We start from the raw sequence: 18,466 nt of genomic DNA, 5'->3' as shown, positions 1-18,466 counted from the left end.
CGTAGATTTGGTCTCCCAGGTTCCAAGGGGATAAAGAAGCTGTGGAAAGGGTGCAAAGAAGAGTTACAAAGATTATATCTGGATTATGGGATTTAGATTATGAGGACAGATTGCGAGCATGTGGATTGCAGACCTTGGTTAACAGGAGAAAGGGGAGGGGGGAGGGAGTGATATGATAGAGTTCTATAAACTTTTGAATCAGTGTTATAGCATTTCAAATGATGAAATTTTTTGTTATATGGAAGGCGGGGAGAGAACACGTGGGAATTCATGGAAGTTAAGGTTGTTCTCAGTTAAAAAAGGGTAAGAGCTAGGTTTTTCTCCCAGAGAGCAGTGTGTGAGTGGAATAATTTGCCCTTAGGAGTAGTGAGTGCATCTAGTGTAAATGAATTTAAGGGAAGGTATGATAGCTGGGTTGGATAATTTACAGCCTTCCTCGATGAGTCCTTGACTTCCTGGCGGTCTCAGATAATAGTAATAATAATAATAATAATAATAATATAAAAGTTAATATGAATAATTAGCAGCACGTAAGGTTTTCTAAATTATTAATAATATTAATACTATATGGATTTGTGAAACAAGAACATTAGATGAGGTAAGGGCATATACTGCAATTTTCTTAGACTTAGCGAAGGCATTTGACAGGGTGCCACATGATAAGCTGATATTTAAGTTGCAGCACATGGATCTGGATGTCAGATTGGTCAACTGGATTCAGGATTGGCTGTCTGATAGGTATCAGAGAGTTGTGTATGGTGGAGCAGTTTCAAGGAGGCAGAGGGTTACAAGTGGGGCCCCACAGGGCTCAGTACTAGGACCTATATTGTTTAACCCTTTATATCAATGACATTGCAAAGAGATATTCAGTTGTTTGCAGATGATGCGAAGCTGGGAAGGATTATTAGTAATAGTACAGATGTGGTAGCTCTGCAAGAGGATTTGAATAAGCTAGATAGATGGACAAATGAATGGGGTATCTGTTTAATGCAGCAAAATGTAAGGTCTTGAGATTTGGGAAACATCGATGGGACACTGCATACTCTATGGGAGGAGTTATACTGGAGGAAGTAAGGGAGACTAGATCTGGGGTTGATGATTGATAGAAACCTGAAATTTAGGGGACATATTTCAAAGGTGGTGAGGGTAACACAGAGGATTGCTTCGATATTATGAGAAGGACACTGACCTGCAGAGATAAAATAGTTATCATTCCGTTGTGTAAGTCTCTGATCAGACAATTTTGGTTATGAGGATTGGCTGAGGGAATGTGGACTGCAGAGTTTGGTGGATAGAAGAAGAAGGAGAGGTGATATGATTGAGACTTTTAAACTGTTGAGAAGTAGTTACGGGGTTGACACTGGGGAGTTCTTTTGCTTGGTTGAACAGCAGGAAGGAGTGATGACAAGAGGTCATCCCTGGAAGTTACGAAAGGAAACTGAGCAAGAGGATGAGGAGTGGTTTCTTTGCATAGAGGGTGGTTGAACCATTGCCTGATGGAGTGGTGAGAGCGAGAATGGTCAATGAGTTTAAGGAGTGGTATGATAGACTTCGTGTTTCTTGGGGGGGGGACCCCCCTCGATGAGGCTTGACAGACTTTATGCTCTTAGGAAGGACCTCCCACGATGAGTCTTTTGACTCCATGGAGGCCTGAATAATAATAATAATAATAATAATATGCTGTATAAACATTTTTATGTGCATCCAAAAAAGCTGATGAGTAACTATTTTTGTAGAATACAGTTCTAAAAGAAAGATGCTGCATTTTTTAATAGCTCTATATTTGGAAAATTCCTAAAATAATAAACAACTCAGTGTATTAATATATATCTGATTTAGAGTCAAACTAAATAGCTTATGCATGAATCTATGTTCTTTTCCTAGACAGAAGAAAACTGAGTCAGGCAGATATGAAGGAAGAGGAGTGGGAACTTAAAACAGTAACTAGTGCTTTAAAGAGTTATTTCAGGTATAGAATATTCATCCTATATTAAATTTAGATAGTTTCAAGATATAAATTATTGTGTATAAGCTTATTAATTTATATGATCGTGTTTTAGAATATAAGAAAGTTTTGTATGCAGGTTCTGTTAAATTCATGTCATGTTAACATTCGTATAGTAGTGCTACATTCGATTCTCACTGTAGCAAATAGAGTCCAAATAATTTTTTTTTTTTAAATAGAAAATTTGCTTTGCAATAGTTTTAATATGCTGGCTAGTAATTTTTTATATTGAGTTCACTATAATATTGTTCTTTATAAAAGTAAGAAATGACTGTTGCGTATTTTTTACAATATATACCGGGAACCAAATCTATCTCACGTCATGTAAAAATCATCGCAAATTATGAACACTATTATCATTATTTGGATTATGGTTTAAAGCTATAAGATAATTGTATGCCCATGTGAACTAGTCAGGAATGTTTAGTAGGGTTAAGTATAAAATGCATCTGCATTTATAAAATAAATATAATAAGAACTTATATGTTAGTTTTGCCAGTTCAATTTCTAACTTGACAGATTTTGCTTAAGTTTGTATTTGAAATTCATAAAAAAATTTGTAAAACCATATTTTTCTTTAACTGTTTGCAGGAGCACAAAGGACAATATGTTAAAATGATATACTTTTGATAACTCCATTCTGGTTTGATGGAATTTAATAAAAAATTGTGATTTATGATGAGCACACAATCCATGTGATTATATTTTGTTTTTGATCAGAACATATTTATTAGCAGAATGATTAAAAATTATTTTAATAAATCTTTTACTGATTGAATGGAATTTAATAAAATTGTCAAATTCATTCACATTATTCCTACACCAGTGACATTTGTAGTTCAGATATGTTTTAAATTACTTTTATACTATTTGACCCCCACCACACACACACACACACACTTTTAATTATCTAAAAAGGTAGTCATATGAGGGTGTGTGCTGAAAAGTTGCAATAATCATCATGCAGGAATCGAGGTAGAACCACTTAACTTACACATTATTCTACATATTCCCCACAAAAGTATTATACAGTTGTTATAACACTGCTGTATCATTGCAATCTTCTGAGAAAAAAGGCTTTTCCCCTTGTTGCACAAGCCAGCCCTCAGCTGCAGATATGACTTCGTCATTTGTGGTAAATTTTGTTCCATTCAAGTGTTTCTTTAAAGTTGGGAATAGGAAATAGTCAAATGGGGGCCAGGTCTGGCAAATAGGGTGGATGAGGCAGACATTGAAAGCCCAAATTATTATTGTCTTGTGTGTTTCATGAGCAGTGAGAGCAGGTGTGTTGTCCTGTAAAAGCAACATGCCTCTGCTTAGTTTCTTGCTGTGTTTTTCTTTCAGTACCTCCTTCAGAGTTGTTGAATAAACCTCTGCTATAATAGTTTCACCTTTTTTTTTTTTTTTTTTTTTTAGGTACTTGGTAAGGATTACACCATCCATATCCCAAAAGACAATGGCAAGAACCTTCCATGCTGACTTTTGGGGTGGAAACTTATTTGGCCATGGAGAACCTTTGTGTCGCCACTATATTGACTGTTGTTTGGTCTCTGGGTCATAGTTATGAAGTCATGTTTCATCAACAGTTACAATATGAGCCAAAAATTTGCACCTGATTTCTCGAAATGACCCAAAACATGACAGCACGTTCTGTTTTGGTCAGCATTCAAGCATTTGGAGATACTTCGCTGAGAGCTTCTGCATTTCAAGATGTTGGTGGATAATGACCCCAACTGAATCCCTGGTTATTCCCTGAGTTGTCGCAATGTTTTGGCTGGTATTCATCTGTCATCAAGGATCATGGCATGTACTGCATTAGTATTTTCAGGTGTGATCACTGTGGAAGATCTTCCTGACCTGGAGACATCTGTTGTCTCGGGATGCCCCATTTTAAACTTGCCCACCCATCTGGCAACTACTGAATATGCTGGGGCACAGTCCCCTAAAGTCTCTCACGAAATTTGGTGAATTTCAGTTATAGACTTTCCTCTCAGCATGAAAAACTTGATGGTTCCCACTTCTGTGTCTTTGAATTTCTTCAAAATTTCGGACACATCTTCTTATAAAACCTAAAAGAAAAAGAACAAATTAATACAAGTTGATGAAACATGGGGGTTAAAGGGTTTTAAGATACATTCTTTCTTGTGGTTGTATCAGTTGCTTTAATATCAATTTTGTTTTAGGTGTTTGTGAGAAATTTTCCACCCTCCCTTCACAATTCCCTCATTTATCTGTAGTTTATTTGTGTGTGCAGGACATTAGACTGCTTCTGCGTTATGTGGATTCTTTTATGAAAATGGTTCTTGGTGTTTGGCCTTATATGTTGATTCTCATTCATTGTTTGTTTCATTTTAATTTAATAATAATTAAATTATTTTAATTATTACTGCCTATATTTCTTCAAAGTTAAATTGGCATCTTCAGGGATTAATACTCTGGTATCCAACACATGCATGCAGGAACACTTCAGTAACAAAATTGGAACAGGAGAGATACGGGATGACCTAAAGTCCTATAATTATACTACCTACTGACTTTGGCTGGATGTTCTTGACCATTGGGCTGAATGTCTGCTGAAGAGGGTTTCTCATATGAGAGGCAGTTTGATACAATCATATTGTTTAGTTTGGGGTAGTTGGTAAGAGCTTCAGCAGATTCGAGGAAAAGCCTGTCAAATTTAAATTTGCTTCAGTGGAGTTAAATGAAGCAGAATTTCCTCCCAGTATCTCAGTCCTTTTTTTAAATTCACCTTGAACTCGGGCCTATTTTGTTTCATGCGGAATATTCTACAAATAAAGGGAACAGCTATTCCCCCCCCCCTTCCCCCGCTAATTTTTCATGGAGACATTTGAAAAGAGAGCCCTTAAACCCGCTGTTTGGCTACACTATGTGGACTATGTGTATGCATTTTTTGTACAATGAAACCTGTAGAGAATTCATGACTAAACAAACGCATGTAATAACCATAGTAATAAGTTTTAATAAGTAAATATTTCATCCTAAGTATTTTAGAACATCGTCAGTACAGTTAATTCAAACAATACTAGGAATAACATACAGTTAGGGTGCATGATTACAATGGAATCCCAATATGCTTGCAGTAGCATGTTAGAGAATTAAATTAAAATATATCTGGAGGGGAAAAAAAACAAAAACAGATTACATTAAAATAAGATAACATATATAAAAATTATTTTACACAATTTTGTATAACAATTTCCCATACTTTAGGAATAGCATCCATTGGGAAAAGACCAAACTTCTACATAGATCTTTATATAAACATGAACGTTTATATAAAGAAAGTGCTGAAGCCCTACTTCACAGACCAAATGTAAACCATAATGACGTTCTTGCTATTCCTAAAGTATGGGAAATTGTCATACAAAATTGTGTAAAATAATTTTTATATATGTTATCTTATTTTAATGTAATCTGTTCCCCCCCCCCTCCAGATATATTTTAATTTAATTCTATAACATGTGACTGCGTGCATATTGGGATTCCATAATAATCATGTACCCTAACTGTATGTTATTCTTAGTATTGTTTGAATTAACTATACTGACGATGTCCTAAGATACCTAGGATGAAATATTTACGTATTAAAACTTATTATTGTGGTTATTACGTGTATTTGTTTAGTTATATGTATGCAGTTTGGCCACATGGACACCTTACACACACACACAATACTATCCAGTTTGAACCGCCACTATCCAAGGATCCAATTCACAAAGAAAAATTAACTACAGTCTACCTCGTTGGTTACAAGACAACCAAATAGATCTTGACCTTCACCATCTACAGAACCCCCCCCCCCCCACACACACACAGGTAAATAGACTGTCCAAAACATAAGAACAACACTATTTCTGAATATTACAACCGCAAATTCCGCTGGCTTAGTTGGCCGAGTGGTTAGCATATCCACTCTCCAGCAAAAAGCTGTGGGTTTGAATTCCCACCATGGGCATGAATGTTTGTGATTGTTTGTGAAAATATTAGTAGTGGTGGTGGTCGGTGGTAGATGCTGTTGGTGCAGATGATGAAGGTAGTTGCAGTTAGCAGAGACAGAGTTGTAGAGTAGGTGCCCTCCCTCGATGAGTCTTTGGACTCCCTGGAGGTGTTATGTAATAATAATAATAAATTCAGATGAATCAGCTTGTGGCAATTTGTATAACTGACACATTTGAGTAGAAAGCAGGTACACATTCAAATTTTCGAATCCCATGCAAAGAGGTCATGTGATAGCACTCAACAGGTTAAAAGGTAAAAGGCTGTGCTGAGCAAATTTTGTTTGAAGGAAGCTCTTTTCGTGAAGGAATAAAGTTGTAAACCTGGATGTCTTGTAATGTCGTGACATCATCTATATAATTTCACGTGGGGAAGAATTATCAGAAAGCTTGAAGAAGGCTGCAGAATTATTGATATTGCCATAGAGTTTGTATTCTCATAGAGCATTGTATCCAGGCTCTGGGCAGCGTTTCAAAACCAATGAATGCATTTCATATGTTTGCTAAGAAGTCTCCCTCACTCTACCATGGAAGATGAAGACAGATTTTTGGTAATAACAGCAAAACATAATCGACACACCAGAGCAGGTCATTTTGCAAGTTGGCTCCATTCAAGCACAGGTACATGGATATCTCGACAAACTGTGACAAAGCATCTGCGACAAGTAGGCCTATACACTCAAAGGCTTGTAGTCTGCATCCCTTTATCCACAGCTCATCATATAGAATGTTTTCAGTAGTGTTGAATCCATAAAAATTGAACCAGATATCAATGGGCTAATGTAAGCTTTACAGATGAGAGTCATTTTAGTCTTTTCTTTGATTCTAAATGTCACTTGATCTGCCGTGAAAGTGGTTCTGCTTACCATTGCAAAAATGTTCTTGAAAGGGATAAATACAATGGTGCTGGAGTCATGGTGTGGAGAGGCATTATGCTTAATTTTGTATTTATTTATTTTTTTTCATGTGGGTTTCTCCCCCCCCCCATCTTCCACCATCCCTTAGGACTGGTTGAGCCCTCTCAATGAGGTATTGAATATGTATTTTATGACTGTAGATCTGTGTGTGTTCATGGGCCAGTTTTCCCGTTCTAAGGGATAAAAACCTGAGTTTCCAGTGGAAAAAACCCTCTACCTCCATATGAGACTGGCTAATTCACCTTTAGTCAAAAGAGACCAGGTAACAGTCCCTGATGTCATGGATGGGAATAGAACCCAGGTCTTTCCGACCAAAGGGCTACATCTATACTGACTGAGCTACAGAGGCTCATTATGCTTAATGGACACACCAACCTACAAGTGCTGGAAAAAAGGGACTATGAGTGGGCCAGTTTGCTTCAAGAACTCCTAAAGAACTTCATGCTAATCATGGTAAGATGTAATGAGAGCTACATCACAGTTCAGGGTGGTCATATTCCATATTGAAATGTCTCTCCACATATGTAAGCACTGTACATTAATTATTAACTTCAGGAAATTTGTAATAACTTTTGCCAAAAAATCATTTTGATATTTAATTTGTATGAAATTTATAACACATTTGTTATGTAATATAATTTATTAGTATGCTGGCAATAAATGATGTCAACATTTGGTTTTGCTGTAGTCATGAGAATGCCTTTTTTCATATACACATTTTTCATACCCCACCACCACTGCTACAACCCAGTTACTTCACCTTTAAAAACTATTAAATTTAAGATGTCATGGTTCTGGATATGAATCAAAACATGATTCATATCCAGAACTGTTCTTTGTTCCTTCTGAGTTGCATGAGTGCTCAGCTGCACACTAACTGAAATGTTCCCATGCACACTAAATTGTTGCCACACACTGCTGATGGACTTAGTAAATTGTTTTCTATGTATCTTACACTTTATTTTTTTTTGCTATTTTCTTGAGCAGAATTACAATTACTCTTGAAATTCTACAATTTCAAGAGTAATTGTAGAATAGTATGTGGTACATTTGAATTAAGAAGAAGGCACAGTACCAGTGTTGTGATACTGGATTTCTGGTGTTGCTGGAACAGCTACTGTCCTAACCACAACCTGTTTACACATCAGTAAATATGGAAATATGTGAAGTGTCTATGAAAATTGAAATAACATTCGGATGCTATTGAAATAACAGCTATGTTATGGCCTGTTGAAATAACAGCCTGTTATGCCCATTTGAGTATTAATGGTATTAGGAATGGTTTCAAGAGAAATAACCAGTTCTTTGCCAGTAATACTAATATCTGGCAAATGCCACAAAGGTTGTTGATTGGTAGAGCCTCTGCTACTAATGGCTGGCAAAAAGTTAAGTAAGTTTGAGCATGTTAGTAGTTGGAAGGGGATCAATCGCTGTTGGCACACACTCCCTCGATGAGTCTTTGGACTCCCTAGAGGTGTCACATAATAATAATAATAATAATAAAAATGCTAATCTAATGCTAATATAAGATCTTTATTACTAACGGTATTAATAAAGATCCTGCAGAACAATATGAATAAGATGGACAGACATCTGAGAATAAAATACCTCCTCCCTCATATGAATGGTGCATTCATATGAGGGAGGAGGTAGATGACTGCTGGTGTACCACAAGGCTGCATACTTGGGCTGTTGCTGTTTAATTTTTCAATTTATGTTATTAGGAATGATTTGAGGAGATATTCAGTTGTTTACTAATGATAAGTATAATTTGGGAGGAGTAATATTAATCCTCCCCCTTTATATATCTGATCTACACACAAAAGGCCACAAGACCTATAGCACACTAGTGCCATGTTTGAGCAAGAGGAATAGAAGAAATGAGGAATCTGTTTTATATTTTGCTTGAACATCTGAGGGTTGTAATCTTTAAGGGAAGGCAGAGTAGAAAAGACTGTTCCAAAGGACAGAAGTAGACGGAATGAAAGAGAAAGCAGTGGAGTTGGTTTGGATGTTTCAAGATGGACTGTAAACTGATGTTGGTTAGCAGCACTGGCTCTTGTTTTAATAATTTTGGAGGAGAGTGGAGGAATAATAGTTGCCAATTCAGCAAAATCATTGTCCATGAAAGTATCTGTAGAAAAAGCAGAAGGCAGAAACTGAATGTCTGTGTGAGAGAGGGATCATTAATTAGCCAGATTGCCCTCTTCTGGATAGAATCTAGCAATCTTAGAGAGGATTCTGGTGCAGCACCCCAAATACGGGAGCAGTATTCCATGGTTGGGCAGATTTGGGATTTGTAGTTAGCAACTGTGGAGGTGTGAAGTAGTGTCTTGTGGGAAAAAGTACACCAAATTTTTTGGTGGCTGCAGAAGCTATGGTTGAAATGTGGCTGTGCCAAGAAAGATTGGAGGTGCAGTTCAGTCCAAGAAGAGAAATCTGATCATGTTTGGATATCTCAGTATTATTGAAGGTAAGGAGGCGGGGAAGGATTACAGCTCTTTCTTGAGAGATCAGACAGGACTAAGTTTTGGTGGCATTGAAGTTTACAAGGTTGTCCTTGTCTCACTGGGATATAGTTAGGATATCAGAGTTCAGGTCACTGGTCATGATATATCTTGAGGATTCTAATACTTGAGCGCTACAAAGTTTGTCAAATAAAAAGGAGGAATGGAGTGTGCACTGTCATCAGCAAAGCTATGGATAGGATTGGAAGTCTGTGGAAGTCATTTATATATAAGAGGAAAAGAGTGGGTGAAAGAACAGAACCTTGGAGCACTCCTGCATTGGTTGGGAAATCTGAGGAGAGGAAACTGTCCACCACGACACATAGTGAGCGATCCAGTTGCATTGTGTGGAAATTTGTTAAGTAAGTTCCTGTGCTAAACCTGATCATATGACTTTGAAATGTTGAGGCCAACCATATGAGTTTCTCCAGATTTCTCCATCAGCTGTAGATTGCAAGTGGCAGAATCCATGCTGCTGGTTACTGATTAGTTGGTCTCTAGGTGGTTCAAAAGTTGGTTGTTGATGACCTTCTCCATAATTTTAGAGAGAACAGAAGTGAGAGCAATTGGATGGTGGTTCATTGGTTGACTTTTATCACCTTTCTTTGAGATAGGCTGGATGTTTACCTGCTTCCATGTTGTAGGGTAGATGCCAGTTGAAGAGGCAATACAGGATAAGTGTTAGTTCTGGGGCATAATTTTTTAGCACAACAGATTGGATACCATCAGAACCAGATGCCTTGTTTGTGTTCAGGTTATTGAGGATTCTTTGGATTTCTTTTTTGTTGGAAGATACGGGTGACATGAAGGGAGCCATTCTTGGTGGTGGTGTGGAGGGAGCTTTGCCCAGGTCATCAGTGCAGGAATTTGAAGAGAAGAGTGATGCCAGTAAGTTGGCTTTGTCTTTAGGTGAGGTAACTATAGTACCATCTGGTTTTATAGTACCAGCTGCCATTTGGAAGCAAGTTTGCAGCATTTGGCCCTTTCAAAGTCTGACTTGGACTTAGTGATGATTCTTTTACAACTGTTGCAGGCTGCAGTATAGGCAGAGTGAGCAGCTGGAGTTTTGGTCTTGAGCATTTGCGGTAATCAGAGGTTTTTCCTTTTCAACATTAGCACACTTTTTTGAGAACCAACGTTTGGATAGTGGCTGAGAATTTGGAGAGAAGATGGAAATCACCATGTGAGGATGAATAGAAGACATGGAGGTCTTCCCAAGTCAGACTTCCCAAAGTCTGACTTGGACTTAGTGATGATTCTTTTACAACTGTTGCAGGCTGCAGTATAGGCAGAGTGAGCAGCTGGAGTTTTGGTCTTGAGCATTCGCGGTAATCAGAGGTTTTTCCTTTTCAACATTAGCACACTTTTTTGATTCTGCAGTATAGGCAGAGTGAGCAGCTGGGGTTTTGGTCTTGAGCATTTGCGGTAATCAGAGGTTTTTCCTTTTCAACATTAGCACACTTTTTTGAGAACCAAGGTTTGGATAGTGGCTGAGAATTTGGAGAGAAGATGGAAATCACCATGTGAGGATGAATAGAAGACATGGAGGTCTTCCCAGTTAGCACCCTTGTAGTACCAAAGGACATGAGACTGTGAACTGGTGGGTGAAGGTTGTTTTGTGGCAATAGAGACTTATGAGTCCATGTGTGTGTAGAGGCTTAAGTGCTGTGAGTACATCATGTTGGAGGCTTAATGGATTTTTTACAGCACTCAGAAAGGATTAAAACAGAATTTAATACTTCCTATATTTTGTCTCAGTCACTGAGACATCTTCAGGGATGCAAAAAAAAAAAAAAGTAATGTAACATAAACACAAATAATAAACAATACTAAGCCCAACCACGTGGGTGACACTAAAGTCCTAACTAGGTGGAGTGCCCTCTAAGGGCGGTTGTAGGTGGCCTGGAATGTAGGGTGAGACCTCTGGTGATAAGTGTTTCCCAAATCTTAGGAAGCTTAATGCAACCGTATTTATTGAGATTTGGTTGATTTCTGAGTGCTGCTTCTGATTCTAAAAATAGTCTCTCTTTTTTGAATTTGCTGTGGTGGAGCATGGTGTTTTTTCTTCATGGGATCCTATGGGTTGTATCAGCACGACATGATCAGCAAGGCCTGACTGACCATAGTTGTGGTTGCAGATATATGACTTGTGTTCCTCCAGGCGGATGGTTGCTGATCTGCCTGTCTGTCCAAAGTACGCCACAGATACAGGGTACTTTATAAACTCCAGACACCGAGAGAGGAGGGAGCTGATCTTTTGTAGAACGGATAAGGATAGCAAGTTTGCTTTGGGGCTTAAATGCTGTGTGTGTAGGTTGTACTTGTTTAAAATCTTGGCTATTTTTTTGGATGTGCCACAGATGTAGGGTATGGTGATGGCATTTCTAAACTCTTTCTGACGAGAAGACCGGAGAATGGGGGAGGAATCGTTTTTTTTTTTTTTTTTTTTTTTTTTTGATACTGTGATCGCTGTAGCCATTGGAGAGGAAAGTGTTGTGTATGTGGTCAAATTCAGTAGTAAGGGCGGTTCCACTGGAACCAAGATTGTGGGCTCTCTTGGTAAGAGTTTTAATAATGCCATATTGTTGAGCAGGGTGGTGGCGGGAGAGTTTGTGAATGTATCTATCTGTGTGCGTGGGTTTTCTATATACAGTGAAGGAAAGTGTACTGTTAGGAAGGCGTGTGACTAAGTGTCCAGGAAGAGTAAACAGTTGTTCTTTTTCCCTTTCCATTGTAAATTGGATTCTTGGATGTAGGCTGTTGAGGTGACTGAGGAAGGAGTCTAATGTGTCTAGGCCTCATGGCCCAGACACATTAGACTCCTTCATATGAGCCCTCATAGAAAATTTAACCTTAAATAACACAGACATATTGGTAAGCTTTGACATCTCCTCATTGTTTACCAATATTCCCTTAATTGATACCTTAACACTCTTAGAAAACGTTTTTCCTTCTGCCATCTTAGATCTCTTTTCCTTTGCCATCAAGTCTGGGGATTTTTCTTGGAAGAACAAAATCTACAAGCAGATTGATCGAACCGCCATGGGTTCTCCCCCCCCCCCTTGCCAATTTTTATATAGAAGATTTTGAATAACGAGCCATAGACTCAGCCCCTCTTAAACCTTCTATCTGGCTAAGATATGTTGATGATGTGTTCTCTATTTGGCCTCATGGCTCAGACACATTAGGCTCCTTCCTCAGTCACCTCAATAGCCTACATCCAAGAATCCAGTTTACGATGGAAAGGGAAAAGAACAGCTGTTTACCCTTCCTAGATGAAGAGACTCATGAGGTTGTGATCCGAGTTTCCAAGAGGAAACCTGACAACCACAGAATACTTAGAAGGGAAGGTTGTTAGGAAGAGGTCAAGTATGTTGGCAAATTGGAGGGGGAGTGTCAAATATTTTAGTAGGAAGACTGGTGATATGAGATAGTTCATTGCTGATGGCAAACACCTCACCATCCCTGCCTGCTTGTTTGGGTGAAACTCGAGAAGGGCCAATATGAGTTGTAGACATTCGAGTCTCCAAGCAGGATGACCTCACTATTGGGATATTTCGACTGCAGAAAGTTGAGCTTTAGAGAGAGAGAGATAGTTGAAGAGATCAGAGCTGTTAATGGAGTTTGGAGAACAAGAGAGCATATGAAAAGGGCAGGTTGATTTGGTAAGGAAATTTTGAGCCAAAGTAGATAAAACAGATTAACAAAGATAAGGTGAAGATCCTGCAGAGTGATATAAATATACTAGCATTTTAGGCAAAGGATAATAATTGCCAGTTCATTGTGGCATAATATAAGATTATGGATTTGAGGATGAAAAGATTACAAGCTATTTTACATTAATTGAACTGGACTGTCAGAAATTAATAAAGGATTTGAAGGAGGTTGATGGTAGACAGGGATTTGAGTTTGAGTTCAGCAATATATTGCAAAGGTAGTCAAAAATACCTCAAAGTATCACTTGAATGGTAAGAAACATGGCAAATAGGTTTAATAAAGTTGTTATCCTTCTAAAAGGTTTTGATATGACTAAATATCAAAGCCTTTTCCTCTTGGTGTCTAACCACTGATGAAATATATTATTGTTGGAATGTCCTACCTAACTGATTGTTCCATTTTTGTTGGTTTATTAATCTTATCTTTACCTCCTCAAATTCCGTTTCTCTTCGATAGTTGTTGATTGATGCTCATCTGAATATAAAGAAATTTATATTATACTGTGCCACCCTATATTCAGATTAGTCTAAATAATATAGAAGAATCAATCATCAACTATATTTATATTATCACTTTATTTTTAGGCCGAGGTTATTAATAGCTTTTAAGGCTTCCGCTAAGGTCCAATTAATTTTATGAGCGGTGCAATGAAAGAAAATCAGGCAAACACCAAGTTTAACTCAACAAAAGTAAACATTTAATGTGGAATAATACAACATATACATTCAAGCATAACTATCTGCAAAAGTTATTCAATTGAAAAATTACAAGAATTCACATTTAGACATTAATAACTTCTCAATTAGGTTTGAAGATCATGACTAATGTTAACACTTCTTAATTCTTAAAGCACTAATATTTCTTTCACATTTCTCTCTATCGAATTAGATGAGTCATATTACAAATATATTAGCTCAGTTTAAAGTGTTCAGAATAATTACAATACATTAACCATCAAACATTCACTTTTCAGTTCTTCATGCTCAGTCAATCAAGTTGAGAATAGTTCTTAAAAGTTTAAGCTTCCTGATGTTACAATAACTAATTTTATGACAGGCTACACTATATTCTTTCTCAGTCAGCTAACACTTATTAGAACAACATAACATTTATTATTTCAAGGGGAAAGTGCTTCAGTACATCTTACATCCAACCATTAATTGATATAACACCACAGCCAAGGTCAAAATGTATCCGACGAAGTTAACAGTTATAACTTCGCAGGTTATAGAAAGGGCAACTCTTACCGGGTTACTGCTTCTACACATCGAAGTCGCATAGGCATATTTGAAATTCTCACTGACTTTTACTTTATGGCAACACAATTCAAAAGAAATCTTCTTCTATAATAACTGTATTGTAGACACAGAAATACACAAATCTTGATGCACTTGGGTTAAGTTATCTACTAATTCCTTATTTTCTTCTATATATCAACTTCAGTTCTACACTGTTCTTCCACTAAACATTTGGAATATATCGTAGTATCAGAACTCCCATAGAATTAAATCGAAATACCTATTAATTCCTGATCCTTTCTAGTTGATTTACGGCATATATAAATTCCCCTTCTGCCACTCGCTACCACACTCTATGCTCTCCTTATGGCTTCTCTCAATATCTTCTTTCGTTTTCAAATTAACTCTGTTCTCCTCTTTCCCGCCAAAATCCGGTTCTGATCAGTTCAGCTCATAACAACTCGCTTCTCCTCCTTGTATACAGTACTCGCGCTCTAATCACGTGCTACCTAAAAATAACTCCGTTTCCTTGACAGTGACCAATCAAATCTCATTAGCAGAATTGCTTAAATTTACTTTCACTTTCATTTACAATAATAAAAAACATATATCACAGTTCATTTAGGATATATTTACAAGTTATAAAAAGAATTTATACAGAATAAATAACTAAAAAAAATTACAATTATTATTTCAATAAAAATTTAACAGTAAGTGTTTATTTTACAATTTATATAGGAGCAAACTTAGCTCAGGGAATATATGTTAAATCATGAATGAAGTATTAATAAATCATAAAATTCTTCATTCACAATTTAACATTATTATATGGTATCTCCATGAAGTCCAGGTACTCATCATGAGAGACCCACACTAACTTTTATATACACAAAGCTATCGTGCCTCTCCTTAAATTCATTCACTATCAGGGCACTGATAACTAATTCTTGCAATCTATTTCAATCATTCACTACTCTCTACACAAAAAAATCTAGTCCACACATCCTTACTAACTACACTCTTAAACATCTTCAATGGATGACCCATAGTGCTCTATTTGTCATGTATTGAAAGATTTCCTTTGCATCAATTTTATAAAACCACTTTAATATCTTATACGTTTTGATCATGTCCCCTCGTTTCTGCCTATCAACTAAACTTTCTAACCCACACACCTTCAATGGATAAAAAGAAACATTCTGCAAATGTTTCACCAGCTTTGTCACTCATCTCTGAATCCTATGTACCACCTCCTGATCCATAAAAAAAACCTAGGTGACCAAATATGTGCCCAGTAGTCAAAATGCAGCTGAATCATAGTATAAAGAGGGATAATAATTTCACTATTTTTATTTATTTGCTTGTTTTTCAACAATCAAGCAATTCATTGAGCTAATTTAGCAACTTTTGCAATATGCTCTCTGAACTTCAATTCTCTGTCCACTGTTATCCCCAAATCCCTAGCCTCGTCAATTTCTTGCAATCCAGTATCGTAAATAGTTTACACTGTATGTAACCTTTTCAACCCAAAGTATATTAAATTGATCATCATTATCCTTTGCCCACAATGTCAATTTATTTAAATCATCTTGCAGGATATCTACATCACCTCTATTAACTATTGTTCTTCCATCATCAGCAAACAACTGAATATCCCCCCCCCCCCTTAAATCTTTTCCCATATCATTGCTATACAAATTGAAGCACAGTGGCCCTAGTTTACAGAACCCTGAGGTAATCCACTAGTCATTCTCATTCTCCTAGACTACTCTCTGGTGTCTGTCTGTCATCCACCCTCCCCATCTCTGCTACTAGCTTTATATCCATTTCCATTTGCTCAAACTTTTGTAATAGTTTCCCATGTTGTATTCTGTCAAATGCCTTTGCAAAGTCCATCATTATCACGATGTAACCATTTCCTTCCTCCAGTTTCACTATCACTTGATTATAAAATATGATTAAATTACTAAGACAGAACTCCCTTTACCAAGCTGTGCTACCTGCTATAAAGTATCATATCCCTATCCAACCACTGTTGGATTTTACCTTTAACCAACTTTTCCAATACTTTAAACTTCTGATAAATGAACTGGTCTGTAGCTGGCTACCTCATGTCTTAGAGCCACCTTTATGTAATAGAACTATGTTGCTCTCTTTCCAGAGCTGAGACTTAGATTGAACAACTTCATCAGAGGCTATGCCAATTTTTTTGCACATTCACTCAGTATATAGGATGACAGGCCATTCAGTCCCACTGATGTATTTACATTGATATTTTTCAATATGTTAGACACTTGTTCATCTACTCCAATTTTGATATGCATCTCTGTCACATCAGCAACTGCAAAATCTCCACCTGGATGACACACCTGTGCAAGATGATCACTCAGCTCCTCAACTATTTCTTTTTCCTCTGTCTTCTTACCATCAGCACTGATTAAAGTCATCTTACCATAGTCATTTTTTTCTCTAACTTACTACATAATGAAAAAAACAACTTGGATTTACTTTGAGCTGCATAGTGGGCTTTCTTATAATAGCCCCCCCCCCCCCTTCTTTCTTGCACTTTGTACTTCTGATCACTTTTTTCTTTATATTTCTGCCACAGTGTTCTTTTTTTTTTTTTTTTTCCCCAGCTCTTGCTTTATATTTCTGCTCATCCACTTAATCCCAACTTGGTTTATCCTCTTGACCTTAGTTATGCAGCATGATACTGCTCCTCTCAAACCATAAACTCTTTCTTGACAGAGACTTCTCCGAATAGAAACTTTTGTATAATTTCTTCATTAGTATTTATATAATGCATGTAGGCCATTAACAAAGCTTCGTTGTCATGTAAAGTTTTCTCATCAAGTTTCAAAGAAAATTCTACAGTTTTTAAATTATCACAAAGTTTTTTTTTTTTTTTTTTTTTCAATCTCCTTTGCCATTTTGTCAATTCTTGTTGATACTGAACTGTTGCTGAGAGTAATTGATGATGTCATATTACTTTTATCTGGGCCAATCATCATATCTTAAACTTCATTTGGAGCCAGTAAGATGAGAGTTTTGCCAATAGTATGTGACTTTCCACATTTGGTAGTTAATTTTGAAAGTTTGTAAGACACATGTCCCTTCTTTTGTTGGTTACTTTTTTTTGCAACCAGCCCTTTAAGTCCAGGATGATTTTTAAATTTGTTCCTAAAAATACTCAATCATTCTTGAAGGCTTCATCTGAGAAAGTTTTTTCATATATTGAGCACATTAGTAATTGGCAAAGTTTTTTCACATTTTTAAATTTGTTCTTAAATGCTCATTCATTCTTGAAGGCTTCATTTGAGGAAGTTTTTTCATATATTAAGCACATTGGTAAAATATTCAAGTGAATATTGATGACACTTTCTTTTTTCACTCATTTTAATGGGCTGCAGTGCTACACAGTATCAATGAAGTGTGCCACACGATACCACAGGCTAGATGTAAACTGCAAACCAGGGTTGTCAGACAGACGTTAGGAAAAGTAGAAGATAAAAGCCTATAAAAGTAGTGGATTCTGCTAAAAATAGCCCAAAGTAATTATTTTCAACGTAGAAAATTCAGACCAAAAAAAGTAGACCAATTTAAACTTTCAATGTAAAAATTCTAAAAAATAAGTAGTGAATAAATTTGAACAGTATTGCCAGACATACAGTATTCTGAACAGTGTTGCCAAACATACAATGTAAATAGGGATGCTAGATTAAATACGGAATTTTTTGCTTTTATTATATTAGTAGTATTATAACGCCTACTGCCCCCCCCCCCCAGCATTCACAGCGCCCAGTTTGAGAACCACTGGTCTAAAGTAACTTATAACCAAAAATAATTACCGTATATTATCACGTATAATGTGAACTAGAAATTTTGTTTGAAAACTAGCCCTAAAATGCCATGTCCACGTATAATGCGATCTGTTAATCTTGTTCCACAACATTATAAATAATACAATACGAATTAACGAAAGAAATATTTATTTTAAAACAAAATGTCAAAATACAATACGAATTAACGAAAGAAATATTTATTTTAAAACAAAATGTCAAAATAC

The 18,466-nt window shown here is 36.7% G+C and overlaps 1 protein-coding gene across 2 annotated transcripts in view; it reads left to right on the top strand.

Moving 5' to 3' along the window:
* Graf (GTPase regulator associated with FAK) overlaps positions 1–18,466 on the top strand; it is a 573,290-nt gene that overhangs the window by 406,728 nt on the left and 148,096 nt on the right. For both annotated transcript variants that reach the window (XM_090395958.1, XM_090395957.1), the window contains one exon: positions 1,885–1,969. In XM_090395958.1, the coding sequence (XP_090252084.1) occupies positions 1,885–1,969 (85 nt within the window). The remainder of the gene's footprint in view (positions 1–1,884; positions 1,970–18,466) is intronic.

Source organism: Typopeltis vanoorti, chromosome 7 (assembly GCF_054136105.1).
Source record: "Typopeltis vanoorti isolate ZY-2024b chromosome 7, IOZ_Tvanoo_1.0, whole genome shotgun sequence".
In the NCBI taxonomy this organism is placed as follows: Eukaryota; Metazoa; Arthropoda; class Arachnida; order Uropygi; family Thelyphonidae; genus Typopeltis; species Typopeltis vanoorti.
Note: the sequence above shows the minus strand (reverse complement) of the source record. Positions and strands in the feature narration are given on the sequence as shown.